This window comes from Syzygium oleosum, unplaced genomic scaffold, assembly GCF_021117445.2.
Source record: "Syzygium oleosum isolate NSW1041296 unplaced genomic scaffold, Sole_v2.1 Sole_v2.52, whole genome shotgun sequence".
Taxonomy (NCBI): Eukaryota; Viridiplantae; Streptophyta; class Magnoliopsida; order Myrtales; family Myrtaceae; genus Syzygium; species Syzygium oleosum.
This window is the reverse complement of record NW_026607536.1, coordinates 1,243,671-1,265,880: the sequence shown is the minus strand read 5'-3', so window position 1 is coordinate 1,265,880 and position 22,210 is coordinate 1,243,671. Positions and strand designations below refer to the sequence as shown.

At 40.5% G+C, this 22,210-nt stretch overlaps 2 protein-coding genes across 5 annotated transcripts in view; one reads left to right on the top strand and one right to left on the bottom strand.

The window, feature by feature from the left end:
- The first annotated feature begins 235 nt into the window (after positions 1–235).
- On the top strand, positions 236–1,770 carry LOC115662945 (calcium-binding protein CBP-like). Its single transcript, XM_030585034.2, has 5 exons — positions 236–500; positions 825–871; positions 950–1,125; positions 1,265–1,283; positions 1,666–1,770. Exons 1-5 carry the CDS (start codon positions 236–238, stop codon positions 1,768–1,770), a joined length of 612 nt encoding a protein of 203 aa, XP_030440894.1.
- A 3,569-nt stretch (positions 1,771–5,339) lies between these two features.
- Positions 5,340–22,210, bottom strand: part of LOC115662947 (MADS-box transcription factor 23-like) — a 46,415-nt gene continuing 29,544 nt past the window's right edge. Inside the window, exons 1-8 of one of the 4 annotated variants that reach the window (XM_056307268.1) lie at positions 9,164–9,590; positions 8,518–8,596; positions 7,479–7,540; positions 6,627–6,726; positions 6,459–6,500; positions 6,267–6,350; positions 5,685–5,882; positions 5,340–5,591 (exon numbers count right to left, since the gene is read on the bottom strand). In XM_056307268.1, the coding sequence (XP_056163243.1) occupies positions 5,730–5,882; positions 6,267–6,350; positions 6,459–6,500; positions 6,627–6,726; positions 7,479–7,540; positions 8,518–8,596; positions 9,164–9,345 (702 nt within the window). In that variant the 5' untranslated portion in view covers positions 9,346–9,590 and the 3' untranslated portion in view covers positions 5,340–5,591; positions 5,685–5,729. Of the gene's footprint in view, positions 5,592–5,684; positions 5,883–6,266; positions 6,351–6,458; positions 6,501–6,626; positions 6,727–7,478; positions 7,541–8,517; positions 8,597–9,163; positions 9,591–22,210 lie in introns of those variants that run through there. The other 3 variants (XM_030585037.2, XM_056307271.1, XM_056307269.1) reach the window with 3 other exon arrangements.

Here is a 22,210-nt window from a genome sequence, read left to right as displayed (position 1 = left end):
ACGCACTTACCGAGGTATTGAGGGGGCAGGTCCACCAAGAAATTTGAAAAATCAGTGGCAGCCTTGTGATTTTACCAAATGGTGATCCCAAAATTTCAAGAATGAACCTATATTATTTGTTTTCTTCACCCCTAGATAGAACCTGCTCAAAGACGATCACACACTAGTTCTCCTTCTCCTTCCTCTTGCTCTGGTCATTTGAATACTTTCTTTCTTTCCGGGTGCATGTGAGAGAATGGCTGGATATGGCTATGGTGGTGGGTACCCAGCGCCAGCTCAGGCGTACGGGAACCCGTTCGCTGCGCTGACGCCGTCGTCCTTTCCACCGGGCACCGATCCAAGCCTGGTCGCGTGCTTCCAGATGGCGGACCAAGACGGAAGCGGCCTGGTTGACGATAGAGAGTTGCAGAGAGCTCTTTCTTCATACAACCAAGGCTTCAGCCTCCGCACCGTTCGCCTTCTCATGTACCTCTTCACTCACACAAACACCAGAAGAATTGGTTGGCCTCTCTCTCTCTCTTAATCTCTCTCTATCCAAGTTGGAAAAACCCTAGTTTTATATCTAGCTTGTCACATGTAGAATGATGCTAAATCGAGGAGGGAGAAGCATGGTTGAAAATGCCATGAAAAGAGTAAAGTAGTTATGCACAGTAAAAAAGGCCCTGGTGATGAAGCTAAGCTAGAACTTCCCACAGTGATTAAAGAGCAATTAGCTCTGCACAAAAACAATCTTATGTTATAACCTCCCGTTATTTGGGCTCATCATTCTCAAGTGAGGGACAAGTATAACTCAAAGTTACTTTGAAATGGTTAAAATTTTGCAGGGCCAAGGGAATTCACAGGACTATTTCACTGTCTTCAAATGTGGAGGGTAAGAGCTCTAATCTCTCCTTATAATCTTTGATCAGATCCTTTCATCTGTAATTATAATTAAGGGACGATTGTTCAGGGCACATTCGAGAGATTTGACAGAGACAGGAGTGGGAAAATTGATGGGCCAGAGCTGAGAGAGGCGCTCTTGAGCATGGGGTTTGCGGTGCCACCAGTGGTGGTTGACTTGCTGGTCACTAAGTACGACAAATATGGAGATGGAAGCCGGGCAATCGAATATGATAACTTCATCGAGTACGCTTCCTCTTATGTATCTTCTAATTTATCCTTAGTACTTACTTAATGTTTCTTCCAAATATATGTGCCATTTCCAAATAATAATCTTAGGATTTCTGAACATTTTCTTTTCTTTACATGGTGTTATCTCATGCAGGTGCTGCCTCATTGTCAAGGTAATTTCCTGGCTTATTAACATTACTAATTATTGGAAGGGTACTCCATTTTTTCACTAATTACTTCCAAGGGTCACGCCTCTCCATTTGAGAACAATTATCCTATTTATAAACAAATGCAGGATTGATTGGAAAGTATGGCCACCGGACTAGTGGCCTGGATTATTAAATAATAAAATGTTTGTAAAGTTTGGTATGTACTTTAGTTTCTCCTTTTTTTCGGCTAAATTCAACACGTGGACGATTCATAAATAGTTTGATTTTCTTTTCAATTGGCTTTGTGTGGATGGGGTATATGCCGATACCGAAATAATAGAACTAAGTCCATGAATTATATGCAATTAGTATATTGACATCTTCCTTTGATCTCTATATGTTTTAGGGATTAACCGAGAAATTCAAGGAGAGAGACACCATGCTTTCCGGCTCAGCAACATTCACCTACGATTCCTTCATGCTCACCGTCTTGCCCTTCCTCATTGCATAGATTCTAGAGAGATGGGAGTTGTTGCTGTTGTTTGCTTCTTAATTTTCGGCAATAAGGTGCATTGCAATTACTCCGACGGAGTTAGCTGCAATTTGCGGAGTAATATCTGGGGTTGATGTTTGGGGAACTTTTCTGCCATGCCGTCAATTTCAATGTTCTTCGGGATAATATTATATATGGATGTGTTTATACCAAAAAAATAGTTAACTCTTTGAAATCGACGATCACTGAAGTTTGATCAGTTGATTGGTTTTAATGAAGATGATACTCACATGGAGAGAATCGATAATTACATGGTGTGGCTTTCGTCAACAATATGGCAGTGGTTCATCATCATCACGCACACAATTTCCCAGATGTCAAAAAGCCGTACGATTCTCCTATCCGAAATAAACGCAGAACCCTTTTTTTGTACAAAAAATTAAAATCAAATTTTTGGTGAAAGATTGTCCACTGTTTAGGGAAAACCCATTTTTAGTGAAACGAGATGTGTCTAAATATGATGTGCTGCAACGAGTAATTAACTGCCTCTAATGTGTATTAATGCAAATTTAAGGACATCCTTTCGTAGCTATCATACAAAAAAGACATCAATCCGGCCCAAGTTCTTTGGTTGTTGACAAGACTAATCTAAGAACTTTAAATTCATCATTAGAGAGATGCTACTCAAATTGATAGCGTGTTCTTACTTTTAAGACTTAAATCACTCATGACATGTTCTCAGCCACGGTACATAACAAGTTCAGCGAACAACACACTTCCTCTGGCCTCGTGGCTTGAGTGCCTTTCTCTTAAACCCTAGGTCAGGAATTGGAAAACGGTATCGAGAGAGAAGAGGGAGAGATTTACTGTTCCACTGGATTCCATATTTCATATATGCATTGATGTTTCAAATACACATTTACAATAGGATAGTGACACCGCAAATACCTGAACTCTTACCCATTTCACAATCGAGTATCTAAACTTTTTTTTATCATTCAATCGAGTATTTCAAATTTTCAAATTGGGCTCAATGCGAGGCCTTCACTACAGTTGCGAACAGTAAATGTCAACCTGTACACTCCACCTCTCTCTTCATCACTCAACACCTACGTGGAGATGACATAGTTTTCATTGAGTAAGTGAGCCACATCGGCAATTGTACTTATTTGGTATTGAGTAAGCGAGTCATGTAGAAAAGTTGCGTGATGTGGTTATATTCTTTGTAACGAATGCCTCGTATTAAGCCAAATTTGAAAAGTTGTGGTAGCAAAAAATTATAAAACGGACAAATATTTCAAGTACTTATGATGTCATTATCACTTTATAATAAGAATGACATGCTTTCCTCTCCTGAACTTTTTAATCTTTAGCTAAAAATAGGACGTTTTTAAATTTTGTGTATGGTTTCTCCCTTAGAAAGTATTCTCAAGAAAGTTTGTAATAGATGGGTAGGCAACTGTAGCCTGAGAAATAGAGTGTGTTTGTAGAATGACTTTTACTTTTTATTTCTTTGTTAATATTGCATTTACACATGGCACTTTCTAAATTCGAAACACTCGAAAGCTTTCAAACTTCACACGTAGATTGACATATAAATCTTTTAAAATCTTTTGAAATTTGAATAATAGATAGAACTTTGGTGGAAACCATGAAAAATACATTCTGCTTATAAGAAGTCCAAACAGACATTGAAAATAGACCTGATAAATAGTAAGTTTAACATCTCAAGAGTGCTTCATTAGCTCGGTCAAGTAACAAAGTGCGATGAGAATTATTGCGGATCCGTTGTTCTTGGCTAGCCAGGGGAAAGAAAAACTAAGCTATGTTACTGATATCACATTGAATTAAGCACATCTAAAGTCAAATGTAATCTATATAGCTTGGACTTTGAGCGGTTGTATCACACAAGTTTTTAATCCACTAAGAACATTTAACTATCTTATTCCTAAGCATATGAAGGTATGCTACAATTAGTTTTGATGGTATCGCAAAGTACAGTCGTCGGAGAGAACTAGAGTTGTGGTTGCTCCTCAAAAAACTAGGACTGTATTTTGGCACTACCATATAATTTACAATCGTGAGTTTTATTCTTTAGTGGGAAAATGAATTGCAGTAAGTATCCATATACATAAATTATTGAAGGTGAGAAAAGAGATTCAGAAACAAGTACCCATCCATATGTAAAAAGCTCTTCTTTCCTGGCCTCTAGATCTGATAGTAAAGATGCCCACTGTAACAACTGTTCAATGATTCCAAAATCTTTTCGGAGTTTGAGATCTCCACATGATGATGAGTTATCCGAGCAAGTGAGCACGAACAACAACCGCAGAAGATTTTGCAGAAGTGGCAGATGATGTCCCTTATTTAAATTGATCATATCAAGGATTCGCTTGACTAGTCCTCTGTAATGGAAACACGGGAAATAAAAGCTCAAGTCTGAAAATCATGACATGGTGGTAGGAGAATAATTAACTATGGACTGCATTGTCCCATGATCAAAAAGATTCTGTCTTATTCGTAATCGGCACATGGAAATGGACGAAATAGGAGGCAAAAAGAGATTTTGGCAGATGATCATTGCACGTTCTGCTTAGGGCGAAGTAAACAATGCTGCGTTCACACTCATAAACCAGGAGCAGGATTGATTGTGTTTGCAAACCCTAGATCCTCGGTTCCAGAAAGCCATGTCCTGAAACTTTTTGTGTTCACACCTGATTTTCAGTTAAATAATCTGAGGCCAAGTAGTGATGATTTAGGGTTCTCTGGCACGCATGATGTTTATGTTCATGAGCTATTTATATGTACATCATTATCTTCCCTGCATTTCGATCATTCTACTGATGTTGTCTGGTCCAAAAATAATATCAATCGACACACTCATTATTCGTGTTCCAAAGGTCTAATGTAGATGTATGGCTTGTTTGACTGATGATGAACCCATTGGACACGATAATAATTTCTCGGAACTGATTACCTACAAGCTTCTCTCTTTTATTTGACGAGCTTTCGAGCTTACCTTGACCTTTGGATCAATATGGAATCAAATGGACTACAATCTCCGCTCGGTTCCGTAATTTAAGTGGGGGGCCCTGGCGGTGGGTTGCTGGGCTAGTCTTCCCCGAGGTATAGGTGCTCCGATTACCTGTGCGGGCTCGTCCCCTGGAAATGGTGGTGGATCCTCGGTTATCAAAAAAAAAAAAAAAAAAAGGACTACAATCCCTAGTTTCATTTGAAAGAAGCAAATGGTTAGACATTTTAATAATCTACTTTGCGCTGTAAAGTCATTTTTGTAGTTCTCCAAATAAGTACCGTGTAAAAACGATGACAGTTATAGATCCGCTCATGATATATCCAAGATTTTCAGTTGATGATATGTAACTTTCATATTGAGCTGTGTTCCAAGGACCTCACTCAGGTTGCAATCCATTGAATCACCCAACCTCACAAGTCAATATATCGACACTTAATTACTACTCTTATCGAAGAAAGATATCAGGTACCCAGGTTGCAAATGCACTTGGTGGATACTATGATGCCCCTTTTTAAGTTTCACTCAACTGATAATGTGTATACGATACATAACATATAAAGTATACTGGTTACATTTATTGAGCAAGTACATATGGGAGAACAAATTCAACACAATGGTTCGTGTCAATTGACATGGGTGTAAAAGACTATAGCTGATTCTAAGGTTAAATGTATGCAAAAAGGTATACGTCGCCTGAGAAAATGTAATTCTACACCACATGAATCCACTTTTATTTGTAAGTATGCCGTCGTAGGAATTCATCTGTAGGGCAGCATATCCAACATTCCTCAACGGCCATGACTATCTGCCATCAGATGCAACGAACAAACGAACAATGAATTGATCTTGTAGTTCGTAGACAACAATATTTGTGGTCCATAATGGAATAGAGACTAACGTGGAACACGTTCGGGCATGTTTCTTCAAAGCAGAATCCTTACAGCTATCCACTTGCAGATTCTTGCGCATCCAAAAGATAGGGCTTTGGTTGCAAGCTTAACTGGAGAAGGATACGTTCAGGCATGTCATCTTTAAACTGTATTGCTTGAGCACCAATCTTGCTCGTATCTTTACTGGAACTACTTTCGGCAGAAAACTGAGACAGAGGAACCGATTTGAAATATTGATAAGTTGGAAAAACTGTTGAGTCCAAATGTTGGACAATTACAAGAAAGCAGCATGATTCCAACACGGTGAAACCCTATCTGAGAAATTTCAAAGTCTTTTCTTGAGAAAAAAGAAAAAAATGTTTAGGTGTTTGTAGAAGCATGAGTTCCTTATCCATCCAACCGAATCATTGACGGTCATCATCGACTCGAGTCCAGGCAAGTCCTTCCCATGTCCAGGAGGGACTTGTCTATTATGTGACAAATAGTTCAAGCATTGTCCTTTATTTTGACCTTGGTAAAAGAAGTGATTTTGTAGTGAAGGCAAACAATTCCTTGATTGGTCTATGGGCTCTTAGGAAAAAAGTATGTACCTCCCCCTTTGATTCTCTATGATCTCGACTTCCGACTCTCAACTTCTTCCGCAATTCTACATTTTCTTGTTCAACATCATCAACCTGCAAACCCCTCAAGAAATCAATTATGTGCAAGGATGAAGCAATTCTATTTTAGGATCATGAGAGAGAGAGAGAGAGAGAGAGGGGATATTGTTTTCCATGCTAAACCTTTCTCTTTAACTCCCGCATTTCTTCCATGAAACTCTGGTCCTATGCAGATGAACAATAAGAAATTATCGTAACATGAGAATACAAAAGCATGCCGAGAACAAATCAAATAAAACTGAATCAGGATCTTTCTCACAATATCAATGATAGGGTCATCATGTATATTACCTTCCTTGAGCGGACATTTTTCAAACCCAATTCTAAGACATTTTCCAAATTTTTCAAGTCCTCCAAACTCAGTTTAGAAAGCTCTTCTCCCCTCAGTCGCCTGTGTGCTCGATCACGATCAAATTAATGGCAAATGCTCAATTTTTTGACAAAACATTCACGAAATACACTAATGAAATGCATTATTCTTGTGGCAAGGACCTCGAGTTTCACCGGCAAACTTAATTTATTTCATTTGTACATGATATTTCGGATTACCAATCCAAGAATGAACAGTTGTTTCGATTCATATATGTAGAAGAGGAAACAAGTACACAAACACATATATTTTTCCGCAGAAGGAAGATCATCACCTCATTTCTACACAATGCTCAACGATATCAACAGACATAACAAGAACATTAATGACATGATCCTCTGGTTGGAAAAGGTCATATTTGTTAACTGCATGTTCACTAGTGGTTACTTAAGACTTCAAATCTAGCCAACATTGTCAATGGAAACCCATTTACAATATCTTTCATCAAGTTTGGTTTTTCATTTACTTCAAAGTAAATTTGGGGGACAAAAATAATATTTAAGATGGTATGTTGACGTTAATATAAAGGTTACGTATGTATAGGCGAGAATCTCTATCATAGGTCGTCTTACTTTGATTTCCTTCACTTCCAAGTGTGATCCGAAGTTACATATTAAACTACTTGTAGTTACAGTATTAGTTAAGCTTAGCTTGCATAGCTTTTTGAAAACTCTGACTATATGCTGGTCATTTCCAGGTTGAATTAATCCTCATTTAAAAGGAAAAAACAACGTAACCCAGTCATTAAAAATGGGGTAAAGCAAAAGATGTACCTGTTGCATTCCTGCACACAGCTCAGCTGTTGCATCAAGCTATCCGCCTCCTTTTTAAAAAACTAATGGAGTAAAATTAGTGCACAGAATTGGACTCATGCAATTAATCATGACTTCTACATACGGATGCTGTATCAAACTTAAATTACTCTCTGATCCTTCACATTCTTACTCTGAATAGTACTAATCTAGCTCTCTCCGTTTTGTTTGCAAATTTGTAAGATAAAAATTGTTGGAGCTCGTAAAAACGAGAGGGCCTTTTATCTCATTTGAATATAAGATCACACGATTTACAAATCTATCTACTAGTTAAAGCTTCTAATATTGAGAGAGGGGCACAAGATTTCACTAGTATTGGAGTCAAGTTCAAATACTACATGCCCCCTTTTACGGCATAGATTATCTGGTTCATCTTATTTTTTATTCTCCAAGCTTCAAGTCCAAATCTTTATTCTAAATGCACTAAGCGGTGGTGCGTTAAATTAACATCTGACCATGCTCTACCTATATGTTGCTCAAGTTTTTAGATTAATATTAGCGTCCCCATAGAATTTTTCATATGGTATTGCCAATGGAGGTCTTAAATTTAGCCCAATTTATCTAGACCATCATTAGTTTGCATCCCTCATCAGAACTAACTTTCAGTTCTTTAATCTTTGGTCAAGAGCCAACATGCATGTGCCTAGAACATCTGAATCAAATTATGCCTCCATTAAAAACCATAATCATTTAGAAGGATTGGCAGTGATCTCACAATAGATACAAAGATCATACATATCTCGCGATAAGATATTTTAAAGCTCTGGGATATAATATAAGATAATTGTTTGGGTCTTCTCCATCATTGATTTGAATATCTTGTTAGTTCATGAACTTCCATGGGCAAGCGTTTGGCATGACTTAAAGTTGAACCTCCAATGCGGTTAAGCAAAAGAGAGCTTTAGTTTGTAGGTGTCAAGTGAAGTGTCAGCAAAAGAAATGATTAGCTATCGCCAGTTAGGGGGTACATGTGTGTTTTTACTTGGTCTTTGGCAATTACCTGGATCTCCGTGGCAGTAATTGATTGTTGCTGGTTAACTTGCTTCATTTTGTTGTAGCGTTCGATAACTGAATCCATGCTACAAAGACAAAACAAAAAAAAGAACAACTGCATGAGAATGCAAGAGTAGACATCGAGCTTGAAGAAAAATTAATTTCGTGACAATTTTTCAGAAGATTTGTCTTTTTTTTTTCCACAAAATTTGTACGGAATTATACGAGAACTTCTAAGTTTTAAGACAAAATCAAAATTCCCCCAGTTTAGCTAGCTAGCACAAATAATTAGCCCAAGGTAAATTGAGAATTGGAACTAATTGATGAAATTCAACTTTCGAAATACATTTCCTCCATATTTTATTACAATGGAGTATTATTAAAGATATTCAGGCTCTGTTCTTCACAGAAAACAAATGAATCTCGTTGAAATGATTGAACACACAAAGTCTATGTATTTTCAACCACAAGATTGAATTCTTTGATCTCGATCTTTAATAGAGGCTCCAATCAACTGGACTTAAAAGGGAAATATAGATCACCAATGGATTTCATATGTCCAATTTTTTCTACCAAAATTATTACACCTTTTCTTTTTCTTTTTATTGGGCACCAAAGAAAATTTATTTTGATGATGGGAAGAGAGAGCTTACCTGGTGCTTGCGTAGTCGTAAAGCTTGCCGGTGCAAGAGAAGATGATGACACCGATTTCAGCGTCGCAAAGAATGGAGAGCTCCTTTGCCTTCTTTATCAGCCCAGTCCTTCGCTTGAAGAAAGTCACTTGCCTGCTCTTCGAGCAATTAATCTTTCGGATCGCGATCTTCCCCTTCACCATTTTTGCTCCTCACCACTCGGAAACAAATCTTTCCAGATCAGGAGGGATGATGGTTCCTCTTTTCCAGGAAAAAGATGAGAAACAGATGATGGAAGAAGCTCGCCGAAACGAACGATGATGACCACAAACCAGCGCCTCGCTGAAAACCCTTTGTGATTTATAACCTTCAAGAAACAGAAGAAGACAAAAGAGAAAGATCAGTAGGACTCGCGAGTTCTTGGTTAGGTCTTAAATGGAGGCGTTTCCTTGTGAGGGAAGATTGAAGAAAGTCGTCGGTCGTCTTGAAAATGTTCTTCGTAGCTAAGGCTGCGATTTGAAGTGGGTTACAATGAGGGATAAAAAAACAAGAACAAAGAGCAAACTAAATTTATTCTAATGCTGGTCAGTTTTTTTTTAATGAGATGGGATTAGGTATCGCAAAGCCCATTGTGTTTTCTAAGGCTTTTGCATGAGGATCAGACGGCTAAGGTGGTGAAGAGAGACATAAAGAGATGTGTCAGTTTTAATGTGTGCAAAGGTCCACTTACCCTAGTGTAAGATATATTGTCTTTGACAACTTTTTTTAGCATTTGATTCGTATAAATAAATATGAAAAATGCCATTAACTCTGGACATTTTTCCCTAGTTCAAAATATAAAAAAAATGAAGAAAAATAGAACAAAAATGAAATGAAAAGGCATAAGGAAATATATATGTGGAGATTGGGGTGTTGTGGTATTAAATTGGATACAGTGATCTTAACTGTTGTGTGGCTTTAACTAAGGGAAAAGCCGAATGATTAGTTGATTCTACTTGGGGGAGGTGTTAACTCGGTTCTGCAAGATGACATGTCTTGTTCCGCACCATATGTTCACAATCTTGTACTGTTATATGGTGAAAGCATTATTTTGTGATCTGGTATTTCTCAAATGGTGGATTAACTATGCTTCTTTAATTAGTTGCAAACGACGTAAAACTGATCGAATTTGTTATTTTGCAATCAAAGCTAACCAATCGCTATCAGTAGCTTTAATACATGAAAATTGAATGATTTAGATCTTTCTTTCGACCATACTTCAGTTTTATTGAGTTCTACTCGAAATTTGATGCTAGATAATCACGAAAAAGCATATAGAAAATGAGATATCCAAGTTACGTAGCTTTACGTTCACAGTTGCAAAAATACGTAAATATCTTCGATTCTTGATTTAACATATACACTCATGTTTCAGAGCCATTGAATGCATCTAGGGTCAGGACGCATGAGGCATCCGGTCGTTGTTTAATAGGTGGATCCCCATGCATCCAATTAATGGGATATTTGATTCACGGTGAGCGGAAATCTAGCATTTCCCATTGGTGTTCCGGGTTCAAATATGGGAACCCTTTGCTTCGGCCGTCTCTAGAACTTCTAGCATATGGTGTATTCAATTTCCTATTTAGGGTTTTGCTTCTTTTTGGGGGGGTCTAGGAAAGTGGGATGGAGTTTCCAACTTGCTTGGCTCACTGCTCAAAACGGACCCTGAGATAAACAATGGAATCCTAATCTAATTTGACTTGTGAACTGGCCTTTGCCAGTTCTCCACCAGATGACTTCTTGCCAGCTTCTCTATACAACACTCCTCAGGGAAAGATTCAATCCCTCTAGCTTATTGTCTATGAGAACAAAGAATTTACCTTTAAAGCAACATGTTAGGTGTAATAGTATATATTGGGTCAATGTCGTGAACCGTGCCGAAAGCTCATGCGATGCGACTGCCGATTATAACTTGACTAAGTCATATGTATACAGTGATGTCGGTTTTTAAAATCATGTAAAATGATCGAAATGAGAAGCAGTAATCATACCACTTCAGCGGCATGAGACTTACCACCACATTTCAAATCGATGGTTGTCAAGCATGCATTAGGAACAATAAATGAAGGAATTGCTTCACGCATGTATTATTACCTCGTCCAATACCGCCCAGAGAAATTTGATTCCCCATTCTGCTGTACTCAATATACATGTTGGATATCAAAGTATATATATAATATAGATCCACATGTACACTCATATGTGTGTGTGGATGTCTTAAGTTGCCTTTCCTTAAATAGAGGCTTTTCCACATTTGGTTTGAAGTAATTTAAAGGAAATGGGAGAGTTGGGTGCTGTCTTTGTCTCTTGAGTGGCAAGACACTTTTGGCAAGAACGTGAGAAGACTCTAGATCTTAATTATAAAGCGTGGTCATTGGCAGCGATTTTAAGACAGGAGGCAAAATCATCCCCGGCTAGATAAAACCTGCAAGTATTATTTTACAATTTATTTCTGCTCTATCTTCAGATGAACCTTGTTGTTATCGAATGGTATGATAAGTTTCTGACCCGTTTTTTTCACTAGAGGGTGGTCCATTGATTCCTTATTTGTCTCCACTGTTGTCTCAAACATAAAATTAATCGTTAGTGCACTCACTTTGTGCCATCATTAGGTCTTTCGAGTCATCTTACTTTGTTTCCCGCCAATTCTTGTCTATTTGCATATTCAAATTAAACACAAAAACACCTCTTAGGACACCTTTAATCACATATTAAAAATTCATGGAAGTTACCAAAGAAGTCCTAAACATATTGCATTTGTACCGGTTCAGTCCTAAACCTTTTGACAATTTGCCAATGAAGTCTATCCGGCCAATTTTGGCTTGATATCGTTGACGTAGATACCGACCGTCCTACATGGCAGAGCCGGCGCTAACGTAGATAACTTTTAGAAAAATTTTAAAATTTTTCCTTTTTTTAATCTTTCCATTTCTTTCCCTTTTTTTTTTGGCAGTGATCGGTCGCCGGCCATTGCACATAGGTGATGGTCGGCGAGACGCCCCCTCACCAAATCTAGCTAGGTTAACCCTCGCCATGCCTCGCCCTTGCCCATGCGATGCCCGGCGAGGTGACCTTAGCCTAGGCAAGGGTCGACCTCACCAGATCTGAAGAGGGAGGCCCTCGCTGGCACTCACCCTAGGCTTAACGAGGCCGACTATAATGCTTCGAAACATCATGTGCAGCACATTCTTTTTCGATTATTACACGTAATTACTATTGGCATGCGGAAGGACAATAAAATTTACACAACATACCATATAATAAATCGCATGAGTTTAATATACATATGCCTCATCTTTTATAAAAACTTCAGAAGTTGCTATCATTATATAGTGGCCAAACAAAGTACAAATACAACACATTACATAAGTCTTGAGAAAGGTCGAGGTCACCTATCATCGACACACCACTCCAACACCCAAAAACTTGGTTGTACGAGGCCACACTTCTAAATTACAGATTAACAACCTCACCCCGACAAGCCATCGTTGTCGAAACTAGGGGGCCCATAGAAACCTCCAAGTGGTCCAACAAACTCCTCGTCAACCCATATCACAGAAATGCACTCAGTATAAACTACGGCTGGTTCGGGTATAAACATATCGTAATAATTACAACGAAAATAAGCAGAAACTCCAAACTGGCATGGTGGAGGGCGATCCATCCTACAAATTTGAAAAAGAAGGGGTGAGTCCAATTTAGTAAATGAGATCTCTAAGTTTAAGGTATGAGATCATCTCACTACTCAATTTAGTACTAACAAACAACGTGAGTTTAAGTAAAGTGCAGAATAACTATAAGAGGCAATTGAATGAATAAATGCACTATTCTTTCCTATCATTACATGTTAATGAAAACCATTAGCAACGTTACACAAGATTATTCACTCAAATGCATGCGGATGGCATAATATATTACAATGCACAATTTTCACCAATTAGTTCATTAATAGACATGCATCATATCCGTTATTAGCATGTCATTTCATCCAAACTCTTAGGGCATCTAGACACACGAGGCATATTGCCTCCCGAGACATCCCGAACACTCTCGGGGCATCCCGACACACTGGGCATCTCACCTCCCAAGGCATCCCGAATACTCTTAGGGCATCTCGATACAAGGGGCATCTCAGCTCCAGGGCATCCTGACTCATGGGCTTCTCAACTCTGAGGCATCGTCACCACCAATATGTGGGCGACGGAAATAATTTTCATATTATTTTCCATATTTAATCACATAGCAACAATGCATATGATAACATTATAATCATATGATCACCCTTGAATCAACAACGAAACCAACGTTCTTTTACATCCGGTACACATCATATTTTCATGCAAATCTCTTCCAAAACATACTTACCTTGCTCTTTCATCTAATCACATAAGAGGTGATAACATTCTTACCTCCTTTCTATTCTCATGAGAGCAATATTAACAGATTCAAAAAACCGACAAATGTGTAATATTGACCAGTGGCTAAAACTAACAAGTAGGTATAATCGACAAGTGGATATAATGGATAGGTAAGTACAATTGACAAATATATATATATATATATAACTAACAAGTGGGTATAATCGACAAATGGGTATAGTTGACCCGTGGATATAATCAGCAAGTACGTGTACCCGGCAAGTGAGTATAACCAATAAGTGAATATAATCGGCAGGTGAGTATAAGCGGCAGGTCACTATAAATGGCAAGTGTGTATAGCTGGCGAATGGGTATAAACGGCAAGTGGATATAAGCTACAAGTGAGTATAAGCGGTAGGTAAGTCAAGCTTGCGTAAATAACACTTTCAAGCCTAATATCGTCATTTTCGCATACAACTTGCTACCACAACTCAAGGAAATCAATCAAAACATCTCAAGGTCATTGCAATATCGTAACTTGCCATTATTGACTCTTGCTTAACATCAAATTCAAACTAAATTAACAAACATCAACTAACCAAGTCAAAAGTATTAAGTTTATCAATCTACTTAGCCCCTAGAGTTTTTTACTTACCTTGAACAAAACTTGGACAAAACAAAACTTTAACCACCTTTAAAGCAAGATAAGCAAAAACAAAGATTAGCATCTTTTTATCTTTTAACAAAACTTGTTTAAGAAAAGAGAATAAAGTTCACCAAATCACATTGTGACTCTTGAAAGATGGAATTTCAAAGCTTGGACAACACAAGTATGAAATTTTTGCTTTTAAATCGAAAGAGCAGAAAGTGAAAATAGAAGATGAAAGTGACAGGAGATCTCCCTTTTCTTTGCAAGAACAAGTTGGAATTCTTTTGAAACTTAAAGACATAAGGAGATACGGTTATACAAGCAAGGGAGATAAGAACAAGTAATGAAGATTAAAAAAATGATGACTTGAGGTTAAAAAGTGCTAGGTGGAGAATGCAAGAGATGTGTTCGAGTTAGAAAGTCACAAAAGGCAAAATCATATAGTTCCTCCCAATGATGCGACCAAGGGAAATGAACTTAGAAGATCAAGACTTATCAAGAGATAAGAATAACCAATCAAGCTTAAAAGTAATGATGATCTTTGGTTAAAAAACACTAGGTGTGAAGAGAGAAATAGGTGTTCCAATCCAAAAGATACAAGTTGCTTAATAAGAGTAGCTAAAAGGAGATATTTTGATTGGAAAAGACAGAGCTTCTTCAGCCAAGTGAAATGCATGAATGAGTCATCAAGAGCATTAATTGGCTAAAGTTGAAAGAGTTTATATAATACATGATATCATTGTTAGACTAAGTTCAATGTCACCAACTAAGAACATGTGGGTAAAATACTTGGTGGAAAATGAAGAGACACGTGTACAAATTAAACAGTGACAAATGGCTCAATATATGATTTTCAAAGTATAAATTTCGATAGTCTATCAAGATATTTTGTACTCCAATAAATAAACAATGATGTTTGTTCTAATTATTGATAAATGAAAAAAAATATTTTGAACTCGCTAAAATTATCAGTGACATATATCAAACATTAGGAAAATCTTAACTCAGTCAATCTAAAATTCGAAAATCATCAAATATGTAATTCAGAGCATAACAATCCCTTTCTACAATTACCGTCACTCTACACCATTAACGAATATGTTAACATTTATCAATTTAATTTTAACGCATCGGACTTCGGGCGACTACGGTCATGAAAACCCATCATTCATACTTTTCATGCGTCACAAAATTATAAACCAACGAGATTCCATAGGTGCCATCCAATACTCCTAGCTGATTAGTACTTAACTTTACATCCCAAATATTATTATCGAACCTAGAAAATTATAGATGTCACTCCGACCCTCTCCGATGGCAGCATGGGTGACTCTCACCTAGACGAGGCCATCCCTTGCCGACCATCGCATGTGGCTGCCGGCCATTGACAAAAGGAAAAGGGAAAGAAAAAGAAAATTTCAGAAAATTTATTTTAAAATCATAAAAATTGTCCACGTCAGCGTTGGCCGTATCACGTAAGATGGCCGGTGTCCATGTTAATGATTTCCGGTCAAAATTAGCCTAATGAACTTCATTGGCAAATTGTCAAAAGGTTAAGACTAGATTGGCCAAATTGAAAGGATTAAGACTGAATTGGCACAAGTGCCATATGTTTAGGACTTTTTTGTTAAATTTTTTTTTTAAATTGTTTTCAAGTGAAGACTTTTTTCAAATTCTTTTACACCTACCAAACCAAAAAAAAAATTATTTTCAAAATTATTCATTTTGAATGAGAACCTCGTCTACTTTAAATTCAAAATGTGCTTCTTAACTTTAGAAAAATAAACCACAAACATTTTCAACATTTATTCCCGTTGAAAACTTTTTATGTTCGGGAACCATGTGTTTTATAAAAACGGACAATTATGCATAATGGGCTGTTTTCATTTTGTGTAAAATGAAAATTGAAATTGTTATCACGAACTTAATGGGTCTCTATATGTTTCAATTGTTAGATGTATGCCCTAAAGTCACCATGTAATAGTTACATGTTAGGGATTTAAGTTGTATCAATTTCATTATTTATTTAATGGCAAGGACGTATTCATTCATTTGTTCAATTATTTAAATATATGAATGATTCCATAAAATCAGTTGTGACTAGACCTATTCTTGAGACGTTAAGAATATGTGTGACAGGTTCACAGTTAGATTGACTCTTTAAATTGTTCCTGGTCGATGGATCATTGAGTGGATATTAATAATCCTGTTAAGACCGGTGTATTCTTAACTTCACCATTAAATATTGGATACTTAAGGGAATGACGAGTCATGAGTCATTGGGTATTGTGATGCCCAAGTTAGAAAACAGGTGCTTATACTAGACAAGTTCATTGAACGTGACACGCATAGAACGATTAGCAACATGGAAGCTTTTAGCGTGGTCAATGTCTAATCGTTCATGCTCTGGTCTTGTGTAAATAATCCTTAGACCTGAGGCACAATGTTGACTTGTATGTTGGATGGCTATGGTTCATAGGTGCGCATATTGCCGGTTCGTTGATCCGTCTCTGTACTTGTTGGCCATAATTCGTTCACATACGAAGTTACACATGTGCGCAAAATGGAATCTGTCTTCTTGTTATATGCAAGGTACAATAATGATATCCTATGCAATCTAATCTTGACACTATATTAAAATCCTCGGCCGGGGTTGTAACCGAGAATGAACTGTTCATGTCTCATATAAAATATATGTCAATTAGGTTTGTACATATGATCGAATTGGTGGCTTGACAAATATTCCATGGTCTTTGTTCGATCGGAACATAGTAAGACAGAGGGATTGAATTATATTATAGCCAAAGTTGACAGGTTTGTTATGTTATTAAAGCATTCACACTGTCTATGTAGCCATGACATATTGCTAGATGTCAATCGTGGCTTGTAAGACCTAGAGGTTGATCGGGACAATCAATTCTCTTGGGAGTACTAATGTGTTGGTGCAAGTCTTACTACCAGCTCAGTGATGAACCTAGGGATGTCACACACCATAATTAATTTAGGATGACGTTGTACGGAAGAGACGATATTGTAAATATGTTTGCAATCGACTTGAGTCGGACTGAAATTAAATTAAATGGGATTTAATTTAATTTAATTTTTGTCATGGGCATGTGTGCATACGATGCTCACGAAATACATATATAATGATTGTGCACTTTTATGTTTGTATATATATATATATATATATATATATATATATATATATATATATATATATTTGTTTATATATATAAATTTAAAAGTGAACACCGACGCTGTCTGTGACATTCCGAATTTCGGCCCATAGTTGGGATTTATAAAACGTGTAATTCGTCAGTGTGCTTATAGTAAAATCTCGCCCGGGAACTGATCACTCTCGGTTATTGTTTTAAAATTGAGATTTCGCTAGAATCGCGCTCGATCGAATTTGGCCGTTATTTAGACCCCGAACTTGACAGTCGATTTTCGGGAGTTTCAGGACGAAATAAATTGGACGGTGTCAATATTATCGTAGCCAGCGTTGAGATTGTCAGGAATAATGAAAAAAGGGGAGATTTTGACCGGGTGCGAATTTGGACTAGTAGACCTCCCTCGATATAGTTTGATTTAATTAATTCGGCCTTTGTCCCTTTTTTATATGCGAGGCTTATTTTGGACCGGTAGATCGCTTTCGATTTTGAATTTGGGTCATCGGATCGCATTTAATATTTGATTGAAGTTAAATTTTTTTATTGTTTTCTCTCTCTCTCTCTCTCTCTCTCTCTCTCTCTCTCTCTCTCCCCGGTCACCTCCCCCTGCGCACGTCTATCCCTTCTCCCCTGTGTCGGACCCATCCCTTCTCCTTCTCTCTCTTTCCTTTTTCTTTTTCTTCTTCCTTCTTTCTTCTTCTTCTTCCTCCTCCTTCGTCGCTCGATCGTTTTTGCTTCGCTTTCGCACCGCCTAGACGCCGACCGAGCTTGCCTCCGCCGTCGCCGTCTGCTCGCCGTCGCCGCCGTCGCCCGACGAAGCCAGGCCGCGCTCGTCGCCCGCGACCGCCGCTCGTCGGCCTTGTCCGCTTGTCGCCGGCCACATCCGCCCACGCTGCACGCGAGCAAGAAGCCTTGTCAGCGCGCTCCGCCGTGGTCCGGCGCTGCCCGGCCGTCCGCCGGCCTGTCCCTCCGTCGCCCCGGCCACCCGAGACGCCGCCGTGCCACCTCCGGCCGCCGCGCGACTTCCTCTCCCCGTTTCTCTCTTCCCCGACGCCTTCCCCCGTTTCGGCTCCTGCCTTCATGCCGCCGCGAGCCACCGTTCCGGCCGGCCGCGCCCGCCTCCGCCACCCGGTCTCTCCTCGCCCACCTCCGCCGACCTCCGCTTCCCCTTGGCCGCCACCACCTTTCTTCCTCTCGTTTTTTCTTCCTCCCCGACGCCTCCCCTGTTTTGGGCTCTCCCCGCCGCCGACCGACCAAGCAGCCGCGCGCGCCGTACCGGCCGCCGTCGCCGCCCGTCTACCACCACCTAGCCCCGGCGACCCTGCCCAGCCAGCCCGAGAGTGCCCCGAGCCGTGGCCGAGCCCGCGCCCTTGCTCGTACGGTTCAGCCGAGGGGGGGAGGGGCGTCACTGTTCATTCCGAGTACTGTTCATCCGGGGCCCATTACTGTTCATTCCGAACCTTTGTTTCATTAGGGCCCGTTCTTGTTCATTCGGCCTTTGTTCATCCGGCCCGTTTTTGAGCCCGTGCGGGTTTTTCCCGAGCCAAATTGAAGTAAGTGACTTTCTAAACCCTACCTAGTACTTTGGGTATTTTATGACTTGTCTCGGGTTTAGAACGGTTAGAGCGTGATTTAATTTAATTATATTATGATATGATTGTGCTAATTGGATTGGATAAAATGATGTGCATGATTTGGGTGATCGTACGTGGCCGACTTGAACGTCGGGTTTGTGGATTGACGTGGCGAATTGTGAATATGGATCGTTTGATGTAATTGGCGTGAAATTGATTGAATTGAATGGCGTGTGCATGCCTGTCGATTATAAGCCCGGATTGATCGGAGGGCTACGGACTTGGGACGTGTTGACGGCGGTCCGTGTGAAGGCATGAATGGCCGGTGTGCCAAATGGATGCGGGCTTGAGACGTGTTGACGGTGGCCCGTTAGAGGTGTGTTGGACCGGGACGTATTTACGTCGGTCATTGGAAATTGAGCCCGGATTGATCGGAGGGCTACGGACTTGGGACGTGTTGACGGCGGTCCGTGTGAAAGCATGAATGGCCGGTGTGCCAAGTGGGCCTGAGGCGCAGTGGCGCGGGCAGTGAGAATGGACCTGAGGCGCAGTGGCGCGGGTCGTGAGAAAGATGTTCGGCCACGCATGCGATTTGAGTGTGATTGAAATGTCCGGTTGAGTGTGATTGAATTGGCTGGTTGAGCGTGTGATGGAATTGGCTGGTTGAATGTGTGGTCGAATTAGTAAGATGAATTGCGTGCAAGTGTGGTTGGCGTTTGAGCAATTGCGATGTGCTATTTAGTTACTATTACTGCATTACCATGTTATGACTAACGTGCAGTGTTAGCATGGGTTCGATGGTGAGGTAAGTATAAGGATGCGATTTTATTTTATATGTTATGGGGTAGATGTAGATTGCATGTACGACTTGTCTGGGTACGCATTGGCCTACGTGGGGTATAGGGGGTTGCTTATTGAGACTCGTTCTCATGGTTATTATATAACCACTTTCAGATCCGCGACCGTGATCGACTTGAAGATGCCGCCAGAGTACTACAGGGATTGAAGGATAGATCAATTTACCCTGTCTTTTGAGTATATTTTTGTAGAGGAGATAGGCTTGTAAACCACCGCCCCTTTTGAAAATTGTGGTTTTTAAATTGGTAGCTGGATTCTTGTTTTGTATTAATGACTGCTTTATGAAATTATTGTTTCGTGCTATCCTTTTGTCATCTTGTTAGTTGTCCGCAGGTTGTTTTATTTTGCTTCCGCTTGCGTAGTTCGTTTGGGTCGGCGACGCGTCCTGGGACGTCGCTTTCAATACGACCGTGGAAGGGGTGTCGCGAGCCCGTTGGGGTTCGGGGCGTGACATCCCGTTGATTTGGTATCGTAGCAAGGTCGGCTCGATCCCGGTGGTCGAAACACGGAGTGATAAGGAGCGATGACTTTGGGGTAGCCGAGTTAGGGAGATTTGTGTGCCATGCGTACCCCAGACTGTGTGATTATGATTTGATAAGTGATTTTTATGCAATAATGTGTGAGGTGCAGGTGCGTCAGGACTTGAGGTAAGTGCACGAACTATGTTGGTTGTGATTGGTTGTCGGTTGTGATTGGCTGCCTGCTTAGTGAATTGTGTTGTGATTCACTGCCTAGGGCTTAGACTGGTATAGTTGGCCTAGGTTTTTAATTCCTGCGTGGAACTTAGCAGGTGAGCGTTTGTGAGAATCGGTAAGATGAGCAGTCGAGGTCGAGGTCGAGGTAGAGGTCGAGGTAGAGGTCGAGGTCGCGTAGCCCCGTTAGCTGGAGTTATGGGGGACCCCAGGGTAGATGAAATGTGGAGGGCGCTAGAGGATGCGGGAATATTATCAGGTAGACAGACGGGGGAAAGAAGTGCTACTGTTGCCGCTGCAGCTGCTAGTGAGATTATTGGGGATAATGGAGGTCAGGGGAATAATGTGATTGGTGGAAATCCTGGTTCAGTGCGAGTAAATGCGATCAGGCCAATGTCCAAGCTGGTCGAACAGTTTCTGAGGTTGAAACCCCCAAAGTTTGATGGGAGAGGTGACCCCGAGGCTGCACCGAGATGGGTAGAAGAGCTAGAGAAAGCTTTTGAGGTGCTGGGGTGTGCTGAGGAAGAGAAAGTAACCTTAGCAGTCTACCAGCTTCAGGAAAATGCCAGCGATTGGTGGAGAGCCACCAGAGGTCAAGTATTCCCTGCTGGTACTGCTCCAAACTGGACCATCTTCACTGAGACCTTCAATGGCAAGTACTTTTCGGAAAGCGCCCGAGAGCAGAAATTGGCGAAATTTATGAGACTTCGCCAGGGTCAGATGTCGGTGGATCAGTATGAAGCCGAGTTCGCAAGGTTGTCCAAATTTGCCCCCAGAATGGTGGAGGACCCAATGGACAAAGCTAGGAGGTTCCGGGATGGGCTGAAACCGGACCTTCGCAGTCAGATGATCTCATTGAACTTGAGGGGCTATAACGAGATATATGAAAGGGCCCGGAGCAATTGAGCGAGATCAAACGGATCGGGCCGCCGCTCTGGATCGCGGTATGCCCCGACTAGGGATGACCATCAACTTGGGAAAAGGCCCATGGCGAGAAATAGTCGCTTTGTCCCTCCCGTTCGGAGGAATATTGGGAAGCCAAACCGTTATCGAACGCCCCATGTAGGCTATGTGGAGGAAGGCACTTGGAATGGACCGTGCCCAAATAGGAGCGAGTCCTGTTTTGTATGTGGCGGAAGGGCCATCGATGAAGGATCGCCCCCAACAATAGGCAGGCCGGGTCGCCCGCACTCCCCGCCGCCGCCCGGAATGGAAATCAAACTAGAGCTATCCACCGGCCAATCGGGAATAGCCGCCGCCCAAGGCCGGTGTATGCAATGGCAAGGAGGAGGCTCGGGACGCGCCTAGCGTGGTCACAGGTACTGTCTCTCTCTGTGATCATGCTGCATATGCCTTGTTTGATCCGGGGGCGTCGCATTCATTTATATCTGAGCAGTTCGTTAAATTATCTGGGATTGAGCCGAAATCGCTTGATGTTATGCTGTGTGTTACTACTCCATTGAATGATAAAGTACTGATTGCGTTTGGATGTCCCGATTGTAAGATAGTGATCGGTGATAGGGAAGAAAGGATAGATTTGGCGGTTTTATCTATGCATGACTTTGATGTGATTGTCGGTATGGATGGCTAGTCAAACAGAGAATTATGGATCGTAGTAGCGGGGTGATCCAATTTAATCCAGTTGGACATCCTAGATTTGAGTTTGTGGGAAACCGAGGAGGAACCTCGATCCCTTGGATTTCGTCGCTCGAGGTAGCCAAGCTT

Coding starts and splice junctions, on each gene's coding strand:
- LOC115662945 (XM_030585034.2), top strand. CDS start 236: ATGGCTGGATATGGCTATGGTGGTGGGTACCCAGCGCCAGCTCAGGCG. Junction 501..824: donor CACAAACACCAGAAGAATTG/GTTGGCCTCTCT, acceptor AAAATTTTGCAG/GGCCAAGGGAATTCACAGGA. Junction 872..949: donor ACTGTCTTCAAATGTGGAGG/GTAAGAGCTCTA, acceptor ACGATTGTTCAG/GGCACATTCGAGAGATTTGA.